We start from the raw sequence: 12,562 nt of genomic DNA, 5'->3' as shown, positions 1-12,562 counted from the left end.
TTTGTTCCAGATGCGCCAACATCACCGACACGAGTCGCAACCCGATCTCCATCTGCTGCAACGAGCGAGCCGGGCGCTACCTCAGCGTGGGCATCCCCGGGCGCAGCGCCACCCTCACCCTCTGCGAGGTGCAGGTCTATGGCCGACTGGCCAGGAAGAAGACATGTTAGTGGCCCTGCCACCGGGTTCTGTGGGCTCGGCCCAACTTTATCCATCTGTATTTATATGGCACCAACATATTCCCTGGCGCTGTACAACAAACAGATTCACAGATGGAACAACTGATCAATAATAAATATCTAACGTAGGATCTACAGACCCTGTTATATAGCCCTTAGGCTGGGGGGAAAGATTGCATGCGATTGGATGTGGTTGAATGAGATTGGATGTGGTTGGATGAGAATGGATGTGGTTGGATGTGATTGGATGTGGTTGAATGAGATTGGATGTGGTTGGATGAGATTGGATGTGGTTGGATGAGAATGGATGTGGTTGGATGTGATTGGATGTGGTTGAATGAGATTGGATGTGGTTGAATGAGATTAGATGTGGTTGGATGAGATTGGATGTGGTTGAATGAGATTGGATGTGGTTGAATGAGATTAGATGTGGTTGGATGAGAATGGATGTGGTTGGATGTGATTGGATGTGGTTGAATGAGATTGGATGTGGTTGGATGAGATTGGATGTGGTTGAATGAGATTGGATGTGGTTGAATGAGATTAGATGTGGTTGGATGTGATTGGATATGATTGGATGTGGTTGAAAGAGATTGGATGTGGTTGGATGAGATTGGATGTGGTTGGATGAGATTGACATGTGGTTGGATGGATTGGATTGAATGAGATGTGGTTGAATGAGATTAGATGTGGTTGGATGAGATTTGATGTGGTTGATATCGGTTGGTTGATACAATTACAGGAATACCGTCCCCTATGCCACAGGCCAAGGGTATCGGGGTTCTGACCTGTTTCCCAGGATCCTTCTGTTCTCTAGTTGTTCACATTGTTTTGCCCCTGTGGCGCTGAAGCCACTAAATCCCACGCTCTGAAATATAAAAGTGAGAGAAAGAGGCACAAACTGGGGCAGATCCGGCAGCTTTGGGGCAATACAGAGAATGAGCAGAGGTTTGTGTGCAATTTGCCCTGTGGCCACTAGATGGCGGCAGCACATCACTTACAGCTGCTCCCAATGAGCCGCATTTCATATAAACCCCATTTCATTGCATCTGAATTCTACACTGTAAAGATCCCAGATCTGATTGGTCCTTGGATGAACCCTGTGTATGTGCTGGGACAGGGAGGGGGCAGCATTGGGGGCAAGAGGGGAGGTGCATGAGTTGGGGGGCAGCGTACATGATGGGTTGGAGTGGGGGCACCTTACACAGGGGGGGCCTCTATGGGCCCCACCTCACCCCTTTAATATCGGCCACATACTAACCCCCCCCCCCGTGTGGCTGATTAGTAACTAATTGGGGGGAGTCACAGAGGGGAGGGAGCGCTTTATTGGAGTAAAACTGGTGGGAAACACTTTCTCCAGATTCACAAACAGAAATCCCCCTAAATTCCCACTCAGCCGCCACTTTTCTGTTTTTGGGGAAAGAACGACAGTTACTGACACTTTTGTGAATTTGTCGTTTTAACGATATGTAGGGGTTTACCAAAAATGGGCCCTTAGGACAGACACCCCCAGACTAGGCCACTGGTTGGTGCTAGTTAACCGGGACACTGGGATGACTGGGTTCTACATAGTTAACAGGGAGTATACCTGTAGTTGGGGTTGTGGCCACTGGGTGGTGCATAGGCCCATATAAAGGGTTGCAGCCATGTGCTGAGAGCCATCTTGAGCCACCTTAGGCCTGGGTAGTATAACTACTAGGGCCTAGTTACTAGATAGTAGTTTCTTGTGATAGGACATTCTAGGAGTGTCATGTAGGACACCAAGCTAGAATGGGCGGATATTGCCCCTCCAGGAGTGGTAGTGGGGTTAAGACCCCCCAGCATTACATCTGCTGGAGTGCAGGGCATTAAGTGGCTAGGTAGGTGGACAAGTCCCCGCTAGTCCAGGAGGCCGGATCTGAGGGTGCCATACGATAGTACCGGTGTGGGTCCTTGTGGTGTAACTCCTAGCATGGGTACTGAGAACTCCATAGGGAGGGTCTCACCGATAGTACCGGGGATAGCACCTAGATGGGAGCACATTGGGAAACCCGTGAGTACCAACAGGAAAAGGTTCTCAATGAGTAGTAAGGAGATATGCCCTGCCGTGTGTATAAATGAAACCCATGAGTACCAACAGGAAAAGGTTCTCAATGAGTAGTAAGGAGATATGCCCTGCCGTGTGTATAAATGAAACCCATGAGTACCAACAGGAAAAGGTTCTCAATGAGTAGTAAGGAGATATGCCCTGCCGTGTGTATAAATGAAACCCGTGAGTACCAACAGGAAAAGGTTCTCAATGAGAAGTAAGGAGATATGCCCTGCCGTGTGTATAAATGAAACCCGTGAGTACCAACAGGAAAAGGTTCTCAATGAGAAGTAAGGAGATATGCCCTGCCGTGTGTATAAATGAAACCCGTGAGTACCAACAGGAAAAGGTTCTCAATGAGTAGTAAGGAGATATGCCCTGCCGTGTGTATAAATGAAACCCGTGAGTACCAACAGGAAAAGGTTCTCAATGAGTAGTAAGGAGATATGCCCTGCCGTGTGTATAAATGATATGCCGCTCCTGGAGAGGTCTCTGCCTGAATAAACCATAGCATTCCTTTCATATACAACTGTGTCTGCTGTGAGTATCTACTAGCCCAGAGGGCCACTACTACGCTGGTAAGGAATAACTCAAAGAGTGAGTACATCACACCGGGAGTACGTGGGTCCCAGAGGGGCATAGTATCCTGATTGTTTCCCATCTGTGGCGACTGTGGAGCCGAGGCCTACTTGGCTCTGAAACAGGCCATGGGACGCTGCATAGGTTGCGGACACTTGTGTTGGATGGGCCCATTGAGAGACGAGAGATTGAACCGGGGACCCGGTGCAACGATAACCATGATGACCACGCTGGATGCTGACAAGTCCAGTGCAGCGCTGTATGGACGGTACCAGGGGGAAGGCGAGCTTTCTCTGGTATCGGGACCCCTGCAGATGTGTCAGTGGAAAGCGGAGACCTCAGGGTCCATGGCCGGCGGTGCCGAGGGTACCGAGAAACCCCAAGGGGTAAGTGACCAGCCACAGGGCGGGGTATTCCCAGCCGAGAGGGAGGAAATTGGGCCAGCAGCCATGTCGGCCGATGCCCCAACCCGGTCTCACCTGCCTGTGAGATAGAACCCCCAGGGGTGTCGAACTGTTCAGAAATGGCAGAGTGCGGTCCCATGCCTGATGGTGATGATAGTGAGAAGCCCGAGGTTAAGCACCCACCCCATTATATCGAGGTTCTCCGAATGCGCAGCGAAGCCTCTGAAGGGGCGTCCGGGGCAGCAAGCCACTCCAACCCAGGGTGGGAACCAATGGATGAAGCAGAGGAGGAGGATGCCTATAGCCCTCCCGTGTTTAAATTGCCCGATGGTTTCCTAGCTCCCCGGACAATTCCCAAAGAGGAGGAGAAGGAGTTTTGGGTGTTACCTGGCCGAGGTGACCCAGACGTATTTTACCGCGTGTCTCGCATACAGCGGGTCATGAACTATAAAATCTTTAAATTGTGGGGGTATTATATGCCCTACGCACCCCTGTGGGTATACGACAAGATGGAGACCTTAATGGATGATTGGGTTGTGGCTGAAATAGCTGCTAAAGAAAAATGGGCCGGAAAGTGTCAGCGCAAAGCCGATTCCATAAAGAAAATGGCGGCGTGGAAGTTCATTCGTGCGCTGGAAAAAGAATGGTGGTGGGGTCGCACAGTCTTACGCCATACCGTATACAGCTGCGGGCGGAAAAACCCCAAGCCACATTGCTTCAGCACCGAGGTAGAGTTACCAGCGGGTGTCACTGTCGGAGGTGGGTGAGGATAACCAACACCACAGCCAGCCGGCGGGTTGGGAGGCGAGGACCACTCCTGTCATGGCTTCCGGCCGGGAGTCGCTGAAGTTAGCCCATCATGGGGCAAAGTTGTTGGATACCCACCCGTTGGTGGATGGAAAGGCCCAAGGTGGGATCACCTTGGGAAACGGACTCCCTCAAGGAGGAGGGGGGGGGTTCAAGAAAATTACTTTTGCTGTGTAATAAAAAATGCTGCTTTTGGGCAATAATTTGTCCTTTTTGTTTCTTTGATTTGTGAAATGTCTAAAAGGGACAGAGACTCTTGTGGGGACTTTCACCGAGACTTTGGAGGGTGGGGATGTTGTAATGTCTCACTTTTCCTTTCCAGATCATCCATTGAACCCTGGCAGTCTCCTGGAGGAGCTGTGAAGCGTGATGTTATCAGTATGGTAAAAGTATTGTGTAAGATTTTTGGGTTGTGATGGGATGTGTCAGCCAGGAGGTGACAATTTCCAGCAGGGGGAGAATGTAGGGGATTACCAAAAATGGGCCCTTAGGACAGACACCCCCAGACTAGGCCACTGGTTGGTGCTAGTTAACCGGGACACTGGGATGACTGGGTTCTACATAGTTAACAGGGAGTATATCTGTAGTTCGGGTTATGGCCACTGGGTGGTGCATAGGCCCATATAAAGGGTTGCAGCCATGTGCTGAGAGCCATCTTGAGCCACCTTAGGCCTGGGTAGTATAGCTACTAGGGCCTAGTTACTAGATAGTAGTTTCTTGTGATAGGACATTCTAGGAGTGTCATGTAGGACACCAAGCTAGAATGGGCGGATATTGCCCCTCCAGGAGTGGTAGTGGGGTTACATAGTTACATAGTTACATAGGGTTGAAAAAAGACCATTGTCCATCAAGTTCAACCCATCCAAGTAAACCCAGCACACCTAACCCACACCTACCAATCTATACACTCACATACATAAACTATATATACAACCACTAGTACTAACTGTAGATATTAGTATCACAATAGCCTTGGATATTCTGATTGATCAAGAACTCATCCAGGTCCCTCTTATAGGCATTAACAGAATCTGCCATTACCCCATCTCTAGGGGCATTCCCCAACCCCCTCACTGCCCTCACCGTGAGGAACCCCCTACCCAACATCCCCCCGGCAGGGCATTCCCAACCCCCTCACTGCCCTCACGCGTGAGGAACCCCCTACCCAACATCCCCGGCAGGGCATTCCCCAACCCCCTCACTGCCCTCACCGTGAGGAACCCCTACCCAACATCCCCCCGGCAGGGCATTCCCCAACCCCCTCACTGCCCTCACCGTGAGGAACCCCCTACCCAACATCCCCTGGCAGGGCATTCCCCACCCCTCACTGCCCTCACCGTGAGGAACCCCCTACCCAACATCCCCCGGCAAGGGCATTCCCCAACCCCTCACTGCCCTCACCGTGAGGAACCCCCTACCCAACATCCCCGGCAGGGCATTCCCCAACCCCCTCACTGCCCTCACCGTGAGGAACCCCCTACCAACATCCCCGGCAAGGGCATTCCCCAACCCCCTCACTGCCCTCACCGTGAGGAACCCCTACCCAACATCCCCCGGCAGGGCATTCCCCAACCCCCTCACTGCCCTCACCGTGAGGAACCCCCTACCCCAAACATCCCCCGGCAGGGCATTCCACAACCCCTCACTGCCCTCAAACCGTGAGGAACCCCCTACCCAACATCCCCCGGCAGGGCATTCCCCAACCCCCTCACTGCCCTCACCGTGAGGAACCCCCTACCCAACATCCCCCGGCAGGGCATTCCCCAACCCCCACACTGCCTCACCGTGAGGAACCCCTACCCCAACATCCCCGGCAGGGCATTCCCAACCCCCTCACTGCCCTCACCGTGAGGAACCCCCTACCCAACACCCCCGGCAGGGCATTCCCCAACCCCCCTCACTGCCTCACCGTGAGGACCCCCTACCCACACCCCCGCAGGGCATTCCCAACCCCTCACTGCCTCACCGTGAGGAACCCTACCAACATCCGCGGCAGGGCATTCCCCAACCCCTCACTGCCCTCACTGCCCTCACCGTGAGGAACCCCTACCCAACACCCCCGGCAGGGCATTCCCCAACCCCTCACTGCCCTCACCGTGAGGAACCCCCTACCCAAACATCCCCCGGCAGGGCATTCCCAACCCCCTCACTGCCCCTACACGTGAGGACCCCCTACCACTTCCCAACCCCCTTCACTGCCCTCACCGTGAGGAACCCCCTACCCAACACCCCCGGCAGGGCCATTCCCCAACCCCCTCACTGCCCTCACCGTGAGGAACCCCTACCCAACATCCCCCGGCAGGGGCATTCCCCAACCCCCTCACTGCCTCACCGTGAGGAACCCCCTACCCACACCCCCCGGCAGGGCATTCCCACCCCCTCACTGCCTCACCGTGAGGAACCCCTACCCAACATCCCCCGGCAGGGCATTCCCCAACCCCTCACTGCCCTCAACCGTGAGGACCCCTACCCAACATCCCCCCCGGCAGGGCATTCCCCAAACCCCTCACTGCCTCACCGTGAGGAACCCCCTACCCAACATCCCCGGCAGGGCATTCCCCAACCCCCTCACTGCCCTCACCGTGAGGAACCCCCTACCAACATCCCCGGCAGGGCATTCCCCAACCCCCTCACTGCCCTCACGCGTGAGGAACCCCCTACCCAACACCCCCGGCAGGGCATTCCCGCAACCCTCACTGCCCTCGACCGTGAGGAACCCCTACCCAACATCCCCCGGCAGGGCATTCCCCAACCCCCTCACTGCCCTCACCGTGAGGAACCCCTACCCACCACCCCCCGGCAGGGCATTCCGCAACCCCTCACTGCCCTCACCGTGAGGAACCCCTACCCCAACATCCCCCGGCAGGGCATTCCCCACCCCCTCACTGCCCTCACCGTGAGGACCCCCTACCAACATCCCCCGGCAGGGCATTCCAAACCCCCTCACTGCCCTCACCGTGAGGAACCCCCTACCCAACATCCCGCCGGCAGGGCATTCCCAACCCCTCACTTGCCCTCACCGTGAGGAAACCCTACCCAACATCCCCCGGCAGGGCATTCCCCAACCGCCCTCACTGCCCTAACGTGAGGAACCCCTACCCAAACATCCCCCACGCCGGCGGGCATTCCCCAACCCCCTCACTGCCCTCACCGTGACGGAACCCCCTACCCAACATCCCCCGGCAGGGCATTTCCCCAACCCCCTCACTGCCCTCACGTGAGGAACCCCCTACCCCCAACATACCCCGGCAGGGCATTCCCCAACCCTCACTGCGCCTCACGTGAGGAACCCCTACCAACACCCCCGGCAGGGCATTCCCCAACCCCCTCACTGCCTCTCACCGTGAGGAACCCCCTACCCCAACATCCCCGGCAGGGCATTCCCCCAACCCCTCACTGCCCCTCCGCGTGAGGAACCCCTACCCAACACCCCCGGCAGGGCATTCCCCACCCCCTCACTGCCCTCAACGTGAGGAACCCCCTACCCAACATCCCCCGGCAGGGCTTCCAACCCCCTCATGCCCCTCACTTGCCCTACCGTGAGGAAACCCCCTACCCAACACGCCCGTCGAGGGCATTCCCAACCGCCATCACTGCCCTCACGTGGAGGAACGCCCCTACCCAACTTCCCCCGGCAGGGCATTCCCCAACCCCACCTCACTGCCCTCCCGTGAGGCACCCCCTACGCAAAACCCCGGCAGGGCATCCCCAACCCTTCACGCCGCTGCACCGGTGGAAGGAACCCCTACCACATCCCCGGCAGGGCATTCCCCAACGCCCCTCACTGCCCTCACCGTGAGGAACCCCCTACCCAACACCCCGGCAGGGCAATTCCCCAACCCCCTCACTGCCCCTCACGTGAGGAACCCCCTACCACACCCCCCGGCAGGGCATTTCCAACCGCCCTCACTGCCTCACCGTGAGGAACCCCTACCCAACATCACCCGGGCAGGGCATTCCCCAACCCCCTCACTGCTCTCACCGTGAGGAACCCCTACTCCAACATCCCCGCAGGGCATTCCCCAACCCCTCACTGCGCCTCACCGGTGAGGAACCCCCCTACCCAACATCCCCGCGGCAAGGGCTTCCAACCCCCTCACTGCCCCTCACCGTGAGGAAACCCCCTACCCAACACCACCCCGGCAGGGCTATTCCCAACCCCTCACTGCCCTCACCGTGAGGAACCGCCGTCTCCCCAACACCCCACCCCCGGCAGGGCATTCCCCCAACCCCTCACTGCCCTCACCGTGATGGAACCCCTACCCCAACATCCCCCGGCAGGGCATTCCCAACCCCCTCACGTGCCCTCACCGTGAGGAACCCCTACCCAACACCCCCCGGCATGGGCATTCCCCAACGCCCATCACTGCCCTCACCGTGAGGAGACCCCTACCCAACATCCCCGGGGCAAGGGCATTTCCCCAACCCCCTCACTGCCCTCACCGTGAGGAACCCCTACCCAACAATCCCCCGGCAGGGCATTCCACCCCCTCACTGCCTCACCGTGAGGAACCCCTACCAACATCCCCCGGCAGGCATTCACACCAACCTCAGCTGCCCTCACCGTGAGGAAACGCCCTAACCCAACATCCCCCGGCGGGCATTCCCAACCCCTCGAGTGGCCCTCACCGTGGGGAACCCACCCAACATCCCCCGGCAGGGCCTTCCACCAACCTACCTCACTGCCTCACCGTGAGGAACCCCTACCAAGCATCCCCGACCGGCAGGGCATTCGCCCAACCCCCTCAGCTGCCTGCACCGTGAGAAACCCCTACGCCATACATCCATCCCCCGGCAGGGCCATTCCCCAAACCCCCTCCATACTGCCCTCCCCGTGAGGAAATCCCGCCTACCACAATCCCCGCGGAGGGCTTCCGCACCCCTCACTGCCCTCACCGTGAGGAACCCCTACCCAACATCCCCCGGCAGGGCATTCCCAACCGCCCTCACTGCCCTTCACCGTGAGGAACCCTACCCAAATCCCCGCAGGCGCATTCCCACCCCCTCATGCACTCACCGTGAGGAACCCCTACCCAACATCCCGGCAGGGCATTCCCCACCCCTCACTGCCTCACCGTGAGGAACGCCCTACCGCAACATCGCCGGCAGGGCATTCCCACAACCCCCTCACTGCGCTCACCTGAGGAACGCCCCTACCACCAACATCCCCGGCAAGGGGCATTCCACAACCCTGCACTGCCCTCACCGTGAGGAACCCCTCTACCTAACATCCCCCGGCAGGGGCATTCCCAACCCCCTCACTGCCCTCACCGTGAGTGAACCCTACCCAACATCCCCGTCCGGCAGGGCATTCCCCAACCCCTCGCACTGCCGCTCACCGTGAGGAAACCCCTAGCTGCGTCAATGGAAGCTCCGTTCCTGCTAATCTATAGGGGGGGCGCTCTGGTGCGCTGATTGTTTTTTGGGATAAAAGAATACCCCCCAACTGCCTATAACCCCCCCTAATGTTACTTGTACAGAAGTAATCATGTCCCCTCGCAGCGCCTCTTTTCCAGAGAAACCAAAGACCCCAACCCTGACAGTCCTCACCTCATAAGTTTACCTTCCATCCCCTTTACCAGTTTTTAGTTGGCAGTCTCTGCACTTTCTCCAGCTCATTATATCCTTCTTAAAGGACTGGAGCCGCAAAACTGCCCCCATCACTCACTGTTTACTGCCGGCCCCATCTCACTGTTACTGCCCCCCATACTCACTGTTACTGCCCCCATTACTCACGTTTTACTGCCCCCCATACTCACTGTTACTGCCCCATAACTCCACTGTTACGCCGCCCCCTACTCACCAGTCACTAGCCCCAATCTCACGTGTTTATGCCCCCATTACTCACTGGTCACTGCCCCCCATACTCAGCTGTTACTGCCCCGCATACTCACATGTCACTGCCCCCATACTCACTGTTTAGCTGCCCCCATACTCCACTGTTACTGCCCTCATCACACTGTTACTACTGCCCACATACTCACTGTTACTGCCCCCCATCCTCACAGTCACTGCCCCGCATACTCATGTTACTGCCCCCCATACTCCACTGTTTAACTTGCCCCCGCATACTCACTGTTACTGCCCCCCTACTCACTGTTACTGCCCCCATACTCACTGTTACTGCCGCATACTCACTGTTACTGCCCCCCATACTCAGCTGTTTACTGCCCCCCCCATACTCACTGTTACTGCCTCCCATACTCACTGTTACTGCCGCGATACTCACTGTTACTGCGCCCACATAATTCACTGTTACTGGCCCCTCGCCCATACTCACTGTTACTGCCCGCATACTCACTGTACTGCCCCCCCATACTCACTGTTACTGCCCCCCCATACTCACTGTTACTGCGCCCCCCATACTTCACGTGTTACTGCTCCCCATACTCACTTGTTACTGCCCCCCCCATCTGCACTGTTACTGCCCCCCATATTCACTGTTCTGCCCCCCATCTCACTGTTTCTGCCCGCCTATACTCACTGTATTCTCATACTCACTGTTACTGCCGCCCCCATACTCACTGTTACTGCCCCCCATACTGCACTGTTACTGCCCCCAATACTCAACTGTTACTGCCCCATTACTCACTGTTACTGGGCCCAAACTCACTGGTTACTGCCCCGCATACTGCAACTGTTTACTGCCCCCCTACTCACTGTTCTGCCCCCCATACTCACGTTACTGCCCCCATACTCACTGTTCTGCCCCCCCATACTCACTGTTAACTGCCCCTATACTCACTGTTATGCCCCCATAACTGCACTGTTATGCCCCCGCATCACTCATGTTTTATGCCCCCCATACTGCAACTGTTACTAGCCCCCCATATCTCACTGTTACTGCCCCGCATACTCAACTGTTACTGCCCCCGCCATACTCAACTGTCACTGCCGCCATACTCACTGTTACTGCCCCCATACTCCTGGTCATGCGCCCCATACTTACTGTTACTGCCCCCATACTGCTGTCACTGCCCCATACTCACTGTTACTGCCCCCCATACTCACTGTTACTGCCCCCCATCACACTGTTTACTGCCACCACATCTCACTGTTACTGCCCCCCATACTCACAGTCCTGCCCCCATACTCACTGTTACTGCCCCCCTACTCACTGTTACTGCCCCCCGCCATAACTCACTGTTACTGCCCCCATATCACTGTACTGCCGCCCCATACTCACTGTTTACTGCCCCATACTCACTGTTCTGCCGCCCATACTCACTGTTACTGCCCCATCCATACTCACTGTTTATGCCCCATAAATCCTGTTTACTGCCCTGCCATATCACTGTTCTGCCCCCCATACTCACTGTTACTTGCCCCCCCATACTCATGTTATGCCCAATACTCACTGTTACTTGCCCCCCGCCATACTCACTGTTACTGCCCCGCCCCCATACTCACTGTTTACTTGTGCCCCCCCCGAATACTCACTGTTAATCGGCCCCCCATACTCACTGTTACTGCCCCCCCATACTCCTGTTACTGCCATACTCACTGTTACTTGCCCCATACTCACTGTTTCTGCCCCCAATACTCACTGTTACTGCCCTTATTGTCATCTCCTGTTAACTGCCCCCATACTGCACTGTTACTGCCCCCATAATCACTGTTACTGCCTCCCCATACTCACTGTTACTGGCCCCCAATACTCAACTTTACTGCCCCATACCTCACTGTTACTGCCCCTCCATACTCATGTTACTGCCCCCCATACTCACTGTTACTTGCCCCCCATACTCACTGTTCTTGGCCCCCCATACTCACTGTTACTGCCCCCATACTCACTGTTACTGGCCCCCATATCTCACTGTTACTGCCCCCATACTTCCACTGTTACTGCCCCATACTCACTGTTACTGCCCGCCCCCCCCATACTACTGTTACTACTGGCCGCCCATACCTCACTGTTTACTGGCTCCCCATACTCACTGTTACTGCCCCCCCCATACTCATCTGTTTACTAGCCCCCCCCATACTCACTGTTACTGCCCCCAATATCACTGTTAGCCCCCCATACTCAGTGTTACTTGCCCCTCCCCATACTCCACTGTTTACTGCCCCCATACTCACTGTTACTGCCCCCGCATACTCACTGTTACTGCCCTCCATACTCACTGTTATGCCCCCATACTCACTGTTCCTGCCCCCCCCCCCATACTCACTGTTACTAGCCCCCCCAATAACTCACTGTTTCTGCCCCCCATACTCAACTGTTACTGCCCCCCATACTCCACTGTTACTGCCCCCGCCCATAACTTCACTGTTACTGCCCCCCCATACTCACGTGTTAACTGCCCCCCATTACTGCACTGTTTAGCTGCCCATACTCACTGTTACTGCCCCCCATACTCACTGTTACTCCCCATACTCACTGTTATGCCCCTATCACCTGTTTATGCCCCATACTCACTGTTACTGCCCCCCCTACTCACAGTCCTGCCCCATACTCACGTCACTGCCCCCCATACTGCCACTGTTACTTTGCCCCATACTCACTGTTACTGCCCCCATACTCA

The 12,562-nt window shown here is 56.2% G+C and overlaps 1 protein-coding gene across 1 annotated transcript in view; it reads left to right on the top strand.

Annotated features, from left to right (window-relative positions):
- LOC116411514 (fucolectin-1-like) overlaps window positions 1-1,111 on the top strand; it is a 48,449-nt gene extending 47,338 nt beyond the window's left edge. The window contains exon 4 of the mRNA XM_031903898.1: window positions 11-1,111. Within this exon, the coding sequence (XP_031759758.1) occupies window positions 11-170 (160 nt within the window). The 3' untranslated portion in view covers window positions 171-1,111. The remainder of the gene's footprint in view (window positions 1-10) is intronic.
- The last annotated feature ends 11,451 nt before the right edge of the window (window positions 1,112-12,562 follow it).

Source organism: Xenopus tropicalis, chromosome 6 (genome assembly GCF_000004195.4).
Source record: "Xenopus tropicalis strain Nigerian chromosome 6, UCB_Xtro_10.0, whole genome shotgun sequence".
Classification (NCBI taxonomy): domain Eukaryota; kingdom Metazoa; phylum Chordata; class Amphibia; order Anura; family Pipidae; genus Xenopus; species Xenopus tropicalis.
The sequence above is the reverse complement of the archived record's forward strand: the minus strand, read 5'-3'. Positions and strand labels throughout refer to the sequence as shown.